At 41.9% G+C, this 14,929-nt stretch overlaps 1 protein-coding gene across 2 annotated transcripts in view; it reads right to left on the reverse strand.

Moving 5' to 3' along the window:
• SLC27A6 (solute carrier family 27 member 6) overlaps nucleotides 1-14,929 on the reverse strand; it is a 72,112-nt gene that overhangs the window by 26,208 nt on the left and 30,975 nt on the right. For both annotated transcript variants that reach the window (XM_054032263.1, XM_054032262.1), the window contains exon 6: nucleotides 11,770-11,964. In XM_054032263.1, the coding sequence (XP_053888238.1) occupies nucleotides 11,770-11,964 (195 nt within the window). The remainder of the gene's footprint in view (nucleotides 1-11,769; nucleotides 11,965-14,929) is intronic.

Consider the following 14,929-nt stretch of genomic DNA (forward strand, 5'->3'; position numbering starts at 1 on the left):
GGAAAAGTAGCCCTTTCTGTTAATGTACTGGCTGGCCTGGTGTTCCGGTGCCAGGATAGGGATGTGAGTTCCATCTATGGCCCCACCGCAGTTTGGGAATCCCATCGCTGTGAAGCCATCTATGATCGCCTCCACGTTTCCCAGGGTGACTACCTTTGGCAGCAGTACATCAACGATTGCCTTGGCTACTTGCATCACAACAACCCCCACGGTAGATTTGCCCACCCCAAACTGGTTCGCGACTGACCGGTAGCTGTCTGGCGTTGCAAGCTTCCACAGGGCTATGGCCACTCGCTTCTGGACAGTCAGGGCTGCTCGCATCCGGGTGTCATTGCGCTTCAGGGCAGGGGACAGCAACTCACAAAGTTCCAGGAAAGTTCCCTTCCGCATGCGAAAGTTTCGCAGCCACTGGGATTCATCCCAGACCTGCAGCACTATGCGGTCCCACCACTCAGTGCTTGTTTCCCGTGCCCAGAATCTCCTTTCGACGGCATCAACATGACCCATTGCCACCGTGATGTTCTCGGCGCTGGGTCCCCTGCTTTCTGAGAGGTCTGTGCTACTCTCAGACTTCAGGCCATCACCGCGTTGACGTAGCCTCCTCGCCTGACTTTTCTGCATCTGCCTCAGGGAAAGGTGTATGATAAGTTGCGAGGCGTTGAGAGCGGCCACAACTGCAGTGATGGTTGCAGCAGGCTCCATGCTCGCAGTGCTGTGGCGTCCGCGCTGTCACTGACTAGAAAAGTGCGCGAACTGATTTCCCGCCGGCGCTTTCAGGGAGGGAGGGCGGGAGTGATGGACGGATGACGACAGTTACCCAAAAGCACCCTGGACACATTTTTTTTACCCAGAAGGCATTTGCGGCTCCACCCAGAATTCCAATGGGCAGCGGGGACTCCGGGAACTGTGGGATAGCTGACCACAGTGCACCACTTCCAATGTCGACGCTTTCCCCATTAGTGTGGACTCACAAAGTCGAATTACTGTCCTTAGTGTGGACACACACGTTCGACTTTGCAATATCGATTCCAAAAATTCGATTTAAGTAAAATCGAACTACTCTCGTAGTGTAGACAAGGCCTTAGAGACTAACAAATTTATTAGAGCATAAGCTTTCATGGACTACAGCCCACTTCTTTGGTATGCATCCGAAGAAGTGGGCTGTAGTCCATGAAAGTTTATGCTCTAATAAATGTGTTAGTCTCTAAGGTGCCACAAGTACTCCTGTTTTTTGATTGATTGCCACAGTCAAGCTTTCCATCAGATAAAAAGGTTAAATTAGCACCTGATTCTGTCATCCATTCTCATGTAGAGTAGTACCTTATCATGCAAGCAGTCCCACTGATTTCTACAGAACAAGGTATTACATAGCATGAGTCCTGGAGAAAGATTAAGGCCTTTACAATTTTTTTTAACTAAAACACTTGCAAAAAAAAAAAAAAAAGAGTTACCTGCAAAGTTCTGAATACAAGTTTTTAGAAGTTGATTTTTAGGTAAATAGTATTTGTACTCCCTCTCCCTATCACTTTTTATGACATATGAGTTCCCTTTCCCCACACTCCTGTTGCATTTTCTCTCTTGTAGCATGGGGTACATTTTAAGGGCAATATGGAGTGTCTTTTCCATGCATCTTTGATCAGTATCAATGGGAGTCTCATGCCTAACTCCTTATGCATCACACAAATAATATATGCATAAAAGGTCTGTGCATTCCTGTTCAGAGGCCTCTGCAAATTTTGTTTCCTTAGCAGATACAGGCTCCCATTTTCTATTGCATTAATTCTATTCACATGAGGCTTATAGACATCCTTGTTTTTTGAAAAAGCTATTCATACAGATGGACTGAGTAACTGTACCTTCAAACATATCAACAGGATCCATTGTACCTAGAGATTACACAGTGCAAATAAACTAAATTATTCCTAGACAAGAGCACCAATTTCCAGTTAGCATCTCACATTCAGTGGCTCTTTGGATGCATGCCACACTACTACAGCATTCACCCTTTTTCTTCACACAACTGAAAATATAATAAAGTAGGATCTGGCTGACAGAAGATCATTTTCTGGTTCCTGGCATTGTATCTTTCACATTACCTATAATTTGGCAAATGGAACATCAATCACACATTATTAGTCTTTGCCTCCTTGCTTTAGGAGAAGACAGTTAGTGACAGAAAATTCACTTTCATTATCTTGGGAGCCTGAACCAGTCTTGTCAGCTTTAGCATCTGCTATCTCATCTGTCTGTATTTAATCTTTAGATTTTTTTCCACACTCATCAGCTCAACGTACAAACATAGGAACTGTCATACTGAATCAGACTGGTGAACCATAGACAGTAGTTCTGTATACTGCCTGACGTTGGCCAGTACCAACTGCATCAGAAGAAGATGCAAGAAAACCTACAGTGGACAACTATGAGATCACATGTGCATAGGGGATGTGTTTTCCTATTTCTCCCTCTATCCCCACGAAGTGGCTGGTATATGCTTGCAGCCATGAGGCTTTGTATCCTGTTGTGATCAGGTGAGCAAACCCCACACAAGGCAAGAAGGGGTTAAAGAGCTGACTTGAGCTCAGGCAGTCTCACCCCACCACACCTGCAAGGCATACCAATCTGGGAGGAAGAGCCTTAAAAGGGAAAAGTCATGAATACTGAGGGGTTTCCTAAAAATCTCTACCTGTTCTCTTTGAATATTGTTTTGCACCAGATTCAGTGTGAATGGAAAGGCAACGGAGTGAGAAAAGACACTAGAGCCTCCAATAGGTAGAAGTCAGACAATAGGTAGAAGTCAGAAAGAGAAATTCCTGGGTGTGGTGGGGGTAAGACAGGAGGCCCATAGCAAATGTGTGCTCACACATGGTTTTCTTTTCCCATCCTCAACTTCTCTCTCCTCATCCTAATTCCAATTTAGGGAATGAGATCTCAGAGTATCTGAGGAGCTCTCTTCTCCCCCATTCAGGTGAGGGAGAAGTAGCATGTGTGTATTCAGGTGCCCTACTTGGATTTTATGTATCACTTAAAGTTATGTCCGTCTGCTCCCACCAGCACAACCGTATTAGCAGAAATGTGTATAATAACCATTAGGACTCAATGAGGCCTCTTGTATACATCACAAACATGTCTTTCCTCAAACCATTTTCAGCTAGCTTCCAATTTGTCACGTCCGACACACTTTTCAAAGTCATAGCCACTCTCATTGTGACCGGTGACACTCAAAGTGGAATAAAACAACTGCATCATCTACACTTCTGAAATATAGTGTTTGCCAGTCGGTGATTTGTAAGAGTTTTGTTTGTTTGTATTTTAGGAAACCCCTCAGTATTCAAGGAAACTGGCCCAGGGTATTATGATTCAGAAACTATTTGTATCAATCAGTATTCAATTGCAGTGCAATCAGAAACAAAAAAGCAAAAGGAACAGTGTGAATGTTCATTCCCCTGCATTTCATATACTGCCCCCATACTTTTTTTAAAAAATCCAGAGGAAGGAGTGGAAAGTAACAAAAACCACATCTAGTGACCTTTTACTTTTGTAACATTCATTCCCTCTTGCTTTTTCTCATCCATTGCTGAGATAAGTCTAACCAAAGACTCTTAGGTGAATAGTACCAATGCCATAAGCGAGTGGGGGGGGGGGGACCTACCTGCTGTTATGAACAGGAATGTGGCAGAAAGAGAAGCAAGGGAATGACCATTTTAAGAGGACTTCAGTAGGCCTGCTTATGTGGATAAGGGATGTAGGGTCAGGACCTTAGTTTGTAGGTTCTTGCTTTGTCTTTGATTTTTCATGTACAACTATAGTGATGTATAAAATACTAACACAAGAAATATTCCCTTCAAAAAGAAAGGGAGCATCATTTTAGAGAGGCTTGAGAGGTGAGGGAGTGGAGACAAGTGTACATATTTTGGACTGGATCCTCCCACTGTAGAAAAATCCAGGGGAGAGAGTTCTGGAAGAGGAAGCATGTGCAATATCCCTGCAGAATTCATCCCCAGTCATTCTCTTGAGGTGTCAGATAGGTTTGTCTTCCATATGGGACCCAACAAAACACCTGGAAAATACTTAAGGATTCAAGTGCAGCCAGTATAGTTAAATCAAAGGTCCTGTGCCTCTAAACTAGTGACTAGTTTCACAAAAGGACTTAGGCACCTGCCACTGTAGGAACCTAAATCCCAGAATCAGGTCCCACAGGTATTCACAAAATCCCCGCTCAGCTGCCCCTGAACCCTGTAGGCACCTAAAATTGCTCAGTACCTACATTTTTGCAGTAAAGTTTCCTAGGCAATGACGTTTCCACCCCTGAGCATAAGCACTACAACTGCACGGCAGGCATCCAAATGCCTAAGTCCCCATAATTCACAAACCAGGAGTAGGTAGATGGGTGTTCCTCCACCTAATTCACCAGCGGGGCCTGATCTAGAAAGCAAGCTCTGATCTCACCTACTGTATCAGACCCCTAATAGACAATCTCTACAAACTGAGGGAGATGGGGGAGAGAAAATCCCTCACAACTTTTAGCCCAGTGGTTAGAGTATTCATCTGGGACATCTCCGGTTCAAATCCCCCCTCCATCTGAGGTTGAAAAACAGGGGTCTGCCACCTTTCAGGTGAATGCCCAAGCCACCGGGCTATGGGATATTCTGATGTGGGGCTCCCTTGGTTTCTCCTGTTGAAGCTGTTGTACTTTGAATTTTTTAAATTATTTATCCATCGACATTCAGTATCACCACACCTAAATTTCTTTGTGAATCTAGCCCTTAATGCAGGTTTATTTTCTGGAGAAGAAAGAGTTTGAGCAGTATTTTAAAAAGACAATATAAACTAATTTAGACTAATTGCAAAGTGGCCATTTCCTGTTCATGAGAGGTCTTACATTCTTTACATTTTCATTTTGGGGAAAGGGTAAGGGGAAAAGGATTTCACAGTTACATTATCAAATTAGATAGCATTACTGTGCCCTATCAAAATATCTAACTGGTTAGCATTTACAGCAGAAATGTCTGTAGACATTCACTATCCAGTTACAAAAATAAATAAATCAAATTAACAGAATTTTTAAAACTTCTAGTCTACTGTCACTAACTCAAGTCATATGACTAAACCTCAGAGAGGAACAAATAGCACCTTTATTTTATATTCATGAAAAAGTATCAATCTTCCTTTCTGGGTATATAAACAGTACCATTTTTATCAATGTATGAAACAAATATAAAACAACATTCCACACCTTCCATGGTTTAAAGACATAGGGGGAGAAGGGGGTGGAAGGGCACAGAGGGAGATATAACAACTCTGGGCCTGATCCTGAACCTACCAAAGATTATAGATGGAATTTTCAAATGCACCAAAGTGACTTAGGAACATAAATCTCATTCTAAATCAATGGAATTTATGCTGCTAAATATTTAGTTGCTTTTTAAAATTCCACACTATGGGTGTGCTGCTCTTGATTTCAAGAAGAGCAGGACTGGGCCTCAATAATAGTACAAGGTTAAATTGGCTGCCTAGTGAGTAGAAATTCTGAAGGAGACACCTATCACTTAATTATCTAAACCCTTGGATGCAAGTTTCTTAGAGAGGAACCTCTCCAGCCATTTAAAGGAATGGTGTTAATAGGATCCACAGGAAGATCCATCTACTGCAGTTTTCTAACTCTAAGATGGTTGTTGTGACACTAGGTCTTGAGGGAGGGGGAAGGAAGGGGTTTCCAAAAACTAAAACTAAAAACAAGAACCCAATGACAGTGGAAGAATCCCTCATGCAATATAAAGAAAGAACCGCTCCACCTTTTCCCCTACTGAGCCGTATGGGAAAGTCTAACAGAATTTATTATAAAAAGGACAATCTTTCTGTAGAGTTATTTAGCGATGGAATTTAATAGAACATTTTATCCCTTCTATAGAATATCTATCCAGGATGGTTCAAAAAACTGGATACAAACGATCTCATTTTCTATTAAAATCTGTAAGGGTTTAGAGTAAATTGTATAAAATCCTATGGGTTTCATCTCTATACAAAAGTCCTAACAGTTAATAAAGGGAAACAGAAAGACTAAACCTGCAGTACACATCTTGCAGTTTTTACTTGTTTCATTACTCAAGTCTGCTTTACAATGTATTGACTTTAACAATCAAAAAGTTAAATATTAAATTACAGTCATCTGTGGTGTAATTGATACAACTTCACTCAGTCGACCTTAGATTCAAATGAATTTATTCAGACTTTAAAGAGGTAGTGATAGCACCAAACAGGTCTGTCCAAATTCAGAAGCTCTCTCAAGTGTCACTTAGCCTCACAAAAGACACTTGTTAAGCTGTTTGCTCACAACTTTCAAACTATGAGATGACTACACTCTTTTATAATTTCACTGCTTGTCACCACACAAAAACATCCAATAAATGGGAACAGACCCAACACGAAAGTAAGATGTGTAAGAATCACGCTGATAGTACTCCAGGAACCCAGGGCAGCCAAAACGTTAAATGTGCTACCAACATGATCATCAGCAGCAGCCTGTCTCAGGAGCTACACTTAGGCCTGGTCCCCACTAAGCCCCCACTTCGGACTAAGGTACGCAAATTCAGCTACGTTAATAACGTAGCTGAATTCGAAGTACCTTAGTCCGAACTTACCGCGGTCCAGACGCGGCAGGAAGGCTCCCCCGTCGATGCCGCGTACTCCTCTCGGCGAGCTGGAGTACCGGCGTCGACTGCGAGCACTTCTGGGATCGATCCGGGATCGATTTATCGCGTCTTAACCAGATGCGATAAATCGATCCCAGAACATCGATTGCCTGCCGCCGGACCCTCCGGTAAGTGAAGACAAGGCCTTAGGTTCCAAACCAATTCATAATAGTTTCACCCATTCGCTTAGATGAACTCTTTTAAAAAAAAATATCTGAACTATTTACATGGATAACTGTTTTTTAAAGTTTCTCTCCATATACTATAGCTACTGATTACATACAGTGTGTGGAAAATTTGTTGCACTGGGCCATTAAAATCCATGGGCCATAATGGAACAGACATTTAAAGCCTAATGAATTCCAGCATCCCATCTTTGTTGCAATATCCTTCTGTAGAAGCAGTTTTAGGTTCTTCTATAAAAGTCACCCAGGAGTTCACCTTCCAGGCCTGCCTATACTAGAAATATATTTATCAAAATATCCCACCATCACCAAGCCTGGTTAAGCTCCACTGGTTTTAACAATGTTAAGCTTAGTACAGAATGGCTGTGTGCCACTAGGCCTGTGAGCATAGTGTAGAGTTCAAGAGATCCACCCAAATTGAAGTTTTCAGGGTCCTTTTAAAATGGGGTTGGGAAGCCCCGTGTGTGGGCTTGGATGATCAAGTTCTACACTGACCTCAGCATACTACTGTAAAGGCACTCTCCACCTACTTCCATAACTCCTTCTCACCTCCTATTTTGCAGGGAAGGGATGATACAGGTGACATGAGAGACCCTCCCTCATCCCAACCACACATTTTACTGTCTAAGCTGAATGAAATGCCAACACATGCAGTAAATGGTGAAAAGTCAATTAGATTTATCTTTCCAGTTTTAACCTAAAGTAACAAAATAAATGTTACAGACTCAGTGGATTTTGACTTTTGCCATGTGACGGGGTATGAACTTTTTGTAACTTTGACTTGGTTAAGTGACTGGGGGCAGAAAATATTTCTTAGCATTCCTGTATATCGGGATGGGCAACCTTTCAGAAGTGGTGTGCCGAGTCTTCATTTATTCACTCTAATTTAAAGGTTTTGCGTGCCAGTAATACATTTTAACATTTTTAGAAGGTCTTGTTCTATAAGTCTATAATACATAAACTAAACTATTATTGTATGTAAAGTAAATAAGATTTTTAAAATGTTTAAGAAGCTTTATTTAAAATTAAATTAAAATGCAGAGCCCCCCAGACCGCTAGCCAGGACCCGGGCAGCGTGAGAGCCACTGAAAATCAGCTCACATGCCGCCTTCGGCATGCAGGCCATAGTTTGCCTACCCCTGCTGTATATCATACCCTTGTTCCAGTCAAGCTAGTATATTAGTGTCCTTTTTATCTTTTAAATTTAGAAGTATGGAAAACAAACTTGACGTAAAATGGCCACACTGATTTAGTCATGCATTACTGTAAATTTCATTGCACTAGTCATGTTACCCATAATCAAGATATTTTAGATGATATAGTAGTTTATCTTTATTATTACTCGGATTTATTATTTTAAGCTGAATATTTGCACATTAGTGTATTCTGTGAAACCCTAGCCCTGAACATTACTATCCTACTAACTCCATGAAGGACTGTACTCTTAATTGTGCAGTCTCTAAACCAAGGGCTTCTTCCTATGGACTACTCCAGTGTTGCCATCTCTCATGATTTTATCAAGTCTGATGATCTTCAGTGTTTTTCGTAGTGCCCCAGGTGTTGGAATCAGATTGCATGAAAATTCCAGCTTTCATTACAAAAAAATTTGAGTCCTCATGGTTGTGGAAAGCTTCAAAATATGAAGCAAGTGCACCTTAAAGTCTCAGAAAATAGAAATGTGTTGTTTTAAAATAATCATCTCTGGATTTTTAAGCCAATCTCATGATTTTTGAAAGCTTGGGGTTGGCAGTACTGCAGGCATCCCCAGGAAGCCATGCAGCCCATAGATATTGTTCTTCTGCAGTTGAGTAGTTGAAACCATACCGTGGGATACAGCAGAAAGGAGTTCCTGGCAAAATATCCCTGGGTCTAGAGAGGATAACATGGAGTGGAGAGTACTTGATCTCCAATTCCACACCAGGCTCTGCCCCAGAAAATAAAAGTTTGAAGACTGGGAAGTAGATGGACTTGAGGCATACAAGCGTCTACAGACTCCTGATGAGCAGAGAGAACATGCAGGAGAGCCAGTGGTTCCCTATTTCTCAGTTTTGAGGTCATCTGCTCTGATTTGCTCCCCTGTTCATTTCCTAGAGTCTATTTTTTTAAAACCAAATCCTAAAAAAAATAATAATAAGGCAAGAAGCCTGTAATATATATATTTATCATTAAATCAGGTATACCCCCCCAGTCTTCAGTCTTGTACATATATTTCTGGTTATAAATGCATTAAATAATTCTAATCTAGTCTCTTGCCTAGTAACAAAGATTTAGAATGCAGAACTGAACAGAATTTTCTTGAAACTTTCAGGGAAAGTTCTTAGGGAAAAAGATTACTAAGCAAGAGACTTAGACCGAGCTGGATGAGCGACCGGCTGAAAGGGGCAATTAGGAAAAAACAGAAAGCGTACAAAGAGTGGAAGAGGGGAGGGATCAGTAAGGAAACTTACCTTAGTGAAGTCAGAGAATGTAGAGATAGAGTGAGAAAGGCCAAAGGCCGGGAAGAGTTGGACTTAGCGAGGGGAATTAAAAGTAATAGTAAGAGGTTTTACAGCCATATAAATAGGAAGAAAGCAAAGAAAGAAGAAGTGGGACCGCTGAAGACTATAGCCGGAGAGGAGATTAAAGATAATCTAGGCATGGCGCAATATCTCAATGAATATTTTGCATCGGTGTTTAATGAGGCCAATGAAGGTATTAGGGATACTAGCACAGTTACAGAGGGGCATACGGGATGGGGGATTACCGCATCCGAGGTAGAAACAAAACTAGAACGCCTTAATGGGACTAAGTCGGGTGGACCGGACGATCTTCATCCGAGAATATTGAAGGAATTGGCGCGGGAAATAGCAGGCCCATTAGCGACTATATTTAATGAATCTGTAAACTCGGGGGTAGTCCCGTTAGACTGGAGAATAGCCAATGTGGTTCCTATTTTCAAGAAAGGGAAAAAAAGTGACCCGGGTAACTATAGGCCTGTTAGTTTAACATCAGTAGTGTGCAAGGTGCTGGAGAAGATTCTGAAAGAGAAACTAGTTGAGGACCTTGAAGTTAATGGCAAATGCGATAAATTACAGCATGGTTTTACGAAGGGCAGATCGTGCCAAACGAATCTGATCTCCTTCTTTGAGAAAGTAACGGACTTATTAGATAAGGGAAATGCGGTGGACCTAATATACCTGGATTTCAGTAAAGCGTTTGATACAGTACCCCATGAGGAACTATTGGTTAAAATGAAAAACATGGGGATCGATATGAAAATCCAGAGGTGGATAGGGAATTGGTTAATGGGGAGAATGCAGCGGGTCGAATTAAAGGGTGAATTGTCGGGTTGGAGGGAGGTTACTAGTGGAGTGCCTCAAGGTTCGGTTTTGGGACCCATCTTATTTAATCTATTTATAACTGACCTCGGGACCGATTGCAAGAGTGGGCTGATAAAGTTTGCGGATGATACGAAGGTGGGAGGAGTTGCAAACTCGGAGGAGGATAGGGATACTCTGCAGGGAGACTTGAATGAGCTTGTGAATTGGAGTATCAGAAATAGGATGAAATTTAATAGTAAAAAGTGTAAGGTGATGCACTTGGGGACGAATAATAACAATTTTAGTTACAAGATGGGGACGCATTGGTTAGAAGTAACGGAAGAGGAGAAGGACCTAGGGGTCCTTGTGGACCGCAGGATGACTATGAGTCGGCAATGTGACGTGGCGGTGAAAAAAGCCAATGCGGTCTTGGGATGTATTAGGCGAGGTATATCTAGTAGAGATAGGGAGGTCCTGCTTCCGTTGTATAAGGCGCTGGTGAGACCTCATTTGGAGTACTGTGTGCAGTTCTGGTCTCCAATGTTTAAAAAAGATGAACTCAAACTGGAACGGGTGCAGAGAAGGGCAACTAAGATGATCAGAGGAATGGAAAACCTGTCGTATGAAAAGAGATTAGAGGAGCTTGGGTTGTTTAGTCTGACAAAGCGAAGGCTGAGGGGGGATATGATTGCTATCTTTAAATATATCAGAGGGGTTAATACAAGGGAGGGAGAGGAATTATTCCAGTTTAGTACTAATGTGGACACGAGAACGAATGGATACAAACTGGCCGGGGGGAAGTTTAGGCTTGAAATTAGACGAAGGTTTCTGACCATCAGAGGGGTGAAATATTGGAACGGCCTTCCGAGGGAAACGGTGGGGGCGACGGACCTGTCTGGTTTTAAGATTAAGTTGGATAAGTTTATGGAGGGAATGGTTTAATGATAAAACATAGTAGCCAAGGAAAACCAACCAATGGTACATGAACAGCATAATGGCCAACAAGGGTCAGGCTAGAGACTCTTGCCTATATGCTCGGGGTATTACTGATCGCCATATTTGGGGTTGGGAAGGAATTTTCCTCCAGGGTAGATTGGCTGAGCCTCTGGAGGTTTTTCGCCTTCCTCCGCAGCATGGGGCAGGGATCACTAGCAGGAGGGTCTCAGCCGATTGAAGTCACTAAAACACAGGATTGGGGACTTCAACGGTAGAGTCCAGGGAAGGGTCTTGCGGCCTGCAGCATGCAGGGGGTCAGACCAGATGATCATAATGGTCCCTTCTGACCTTAATGTCTATGAGTCTATGAGGATGGTGGAGTTTCACTCATTTAGACCTTGTCTATGCTAGGAAATTTTAAGGGGAAAAAATCCCACTGGTGCTGCCATTAGCACAGATAGGATAACTATATACACATGATTTTGGCAGCATTGAACACTATCAGTTAAACCTGCAGTAACTAGATCAAAAGACTTAGGACTTGATTCTGCATCCTCAATTCCGACTGATTTTAGGCCTCACTTCTTCTGATCTAGTTACTGAATTAAGAATCACATTTATCCCCAAGCCTCCTTCCCAAATAAAATATTAAATAGTTACCTTATAAAAGAAATTAGTACGTCCCACAGATCCAATTTTCCCGGTGTGGTTCATGAAACAAATGTTTCCTTCAGTAGCCCCATAAAACTCACACATCTTGATGTCACCAAATCGGCCTAAAAATTCTCTCCATACATCACTCCTTACTCCATTTCCAACTGCCAAGCGAACTTTGTGATCTTTTTCTCTTTCTTTCTATTAAAAGAGAAATTAAAGAACATGTTAAAGAATAAAGTATTGTAATGGGTGTGTTTGACTGTAGCAGATACTACAGAAAAAAATTTACAAACTTATAGGCATCTAACAGAAAGCACAAGAGAAACTAATAAGTTCAAGTAAATTACAGTGCATTTCTAATGTTATGAACTGTATCTAAGATACAGCTGTAGTTCAGCAAACACTGAACCAGTGTTCTAAATATATGCATGTAAATTGATAGCAACCGTTAAAATGTTGCTTAAATTAATATTAAGGAAAGGATGCTTGGATTAGAGAATATGAATATATGCAGGTTTTAGAAAAATTAACCTATCATTCTTCTCTCTAGAATAACTAAATTAAAAATTGATGTTGGGGAGGGGTTAGTAAAATGAATAGGGAAAAGCAGGAATTGTTTCTGTAATAGATTTATCTCAGGAGAGGTTATCAGTTACCTCCTGGTCCTTTCAAATGCATTATAACTTTCATGAAGTCTTGGTTGCTTCTCAAGCAATTACAGTACTCCTCACTTAACACTGTAGTTATGTTCCTGAAAAATGCGACTTTAAGCCAAACGATGTTAAGCGAATCCAATTTCTCCATAAGAATGTAAATGAGGGGGTTAGGTTCCAGGGAATTTTTTTCACCAAACAACTATATTATATATAGACACACACACAGTATAAGTTTTAAACAAAATTTAATACTGGTACACAGTGATGATGATTGTGAAGCTTGGTTGAGGTGGAGTCAGAGGGTGGGATACTTACCAGGGGATGCCTTACTGCTAAATGATGAATTAGCAATTGGCTGAGCCCTCAAGGGTTAACTCTCACAGTCTACAAGACAGCAGGAATGGAGGGAGGGGGGAAAGAGAGAGAGAGAGAGAGAGATGCACGTTTCCCCTTTAAGTACACTGCCTTGTTAATTATATCAGCTTGCTGAGACCGCAGCTGATGCCAGCAAAGCCCTGTCGTGTGTCCCCCCCCACCCCGCTCTATGGAAGATGGGGTAAGCAGGGGGGAGGGGGACACCCTGACATTAGCCCCCCTCTTCCTCCCATCCTCCTCTCCCCCCCCCCAGCACAGTAAGCAGGAGTCTCTGGGAGCAGCTCCAAGGCAGAGGGCAGGAGCAGCACATGGCAGTGGGGGAAGGACAGCTGCAATTGCTAGCCTGCTGGGCAGCTGCTGCACAAGGAACTTAGGGGAGCAGAAAGCTGATAGGGGGACTTGATAGGGGGGCTGCTGGTCCATCCTGGTTCCAAGCCCCCACCAGCTAGCTGCAATGGGCTACTCTTCCTGCAAGCAGTGGACAAAGCAGGCAGCTGCCAAACGATGTTAGAAGGGAGCATTGCACAACTTTAAACAAGCATGTTCCCTAATTGATCAGCAACATAACAACGAAACAACGTTAACTGGGATGACTTTAAGTGAGGAGTTACTGTACAAATTATGAGCATTCCTAGCCTGATTAGAGCATCTGATCCATCTCCTATAGTACCATCAATATTAAGACTTGCAACTAGGGCTGTTGATTATTCGCCGTTAACTCACGCAATTAACTCAAAAAAATGAATCGTGATTAATCAGAGTTTAATCGCACTGTTAAACAATAGAATACCCATTGAAATGTATTAAAATATTTTGAATGTTTTTCTACTCGTTCATATATATTGTATTCTGTGTTGTAATTGAAATCAGTGTATATTTGATTACAAATATTCACACTGTAAAAATAATAAACAAAAAATAGTGTTTTTCAATTCACCTCATACAAGTACTGTAGTGCAATCTTTGTCATGAAGGTGCAACTTACACATGTAGATTTTATTTTGTTATATAACTGCACTCAAAAACATAAAAATTTAAAACTTCAGAGCCTAGGCTATTAGCCAGGATGGGCAAGGATGGTATCCCTAGCCTCTTTTTGCCAGAAGCTGGGAATGGGTGACAGGGAATGAATCACTTGATGATTACCCGTTCTGTTCATTCCCTCTGGGGCACCTGGCATTGGCCACTGTTGGAAGACATGATACTGAGCCAGATGGACCTTTGGGTCTGACTCAGTATAGCCGTTCTTATGTTCTTCAAGTCCACTGAGTCCTACTTCTTGTTCAGCTAATCACCAAGACAAACAAGTTTGTTTACATTTACAGGAAATAATTTTCTTATTTACAACGTCACCAGAAAGTGAGAACAGGCATTTGCTTTCCACTTTTGTAGCTGGCATTGCCAGGTATTTACATGCCAGAAATGCTAAACATCCATATGCCCCTGCATGCTTCGGCCACCATAACAGAAGACATGCTTCCATGCGGACGATGCTCATTAAAAGAAGAATGCGTTAATTAAATTTGTGACTTAACTCCTTGGGGGAGAATTGTCCCCTGCTCTGTTTTACCCACATTCTGCCATATATTTCATGTCATAGCAGTCTCGGATGATAACCCAGCACGTTGTTTATTTTAGGAACACTTTCACAACACAAAAAGAAGGTACCAATATGAGATTTCTAAGGATAGCTACAGCACTCAACCCAAGGTTTAAGAATCTGAAGTGCCTTCCAAAATCTGAGAGGGATGAGGTGTAGAGCATGCTTTCAAAAGTCTTAAAGAGCAACACTCCAGAGTGGAAACTACAGAACCCGAACTACCAAAAGAGAAAATCAACCTTCTGGTGGTTGCATCTGACTCAGATAATGAAAATGAACATGCATCAGTCCGCACTGCTTTGGATTGTTATCGAGCAGAACCCATCATCAGCAGGAATGCATGTCCTCTGGAATAGTGGGTGAAACATAAAGGGACACATGAATGTTTAGCGCATCTGGCACGTAAATATCTTGCGACTCTGGCTACAACAGTGCCATACGAATGCCTGTTCTCATTTTCTGGTGACACTGTAAACAAGAAGTGGGCAGCATTATCTCCTGCAAATTAAACAAACTTGTTTGGCTGAAGGAT

Source organism: Malaclemys terrapin, chromosome 6, assembly GCF_027887155.1.
Source record: "Malaclemys terrapin pileata isolate rMalTer1 chromosome 6, rMalTer1.hap1, whole genome shotgun sequence".
Taxonomy (NCBI): Eukaryota; Metazoa; Chordata; order Testudines; family Emydidae; genus Malaclemys; species Malaclemys terrapin.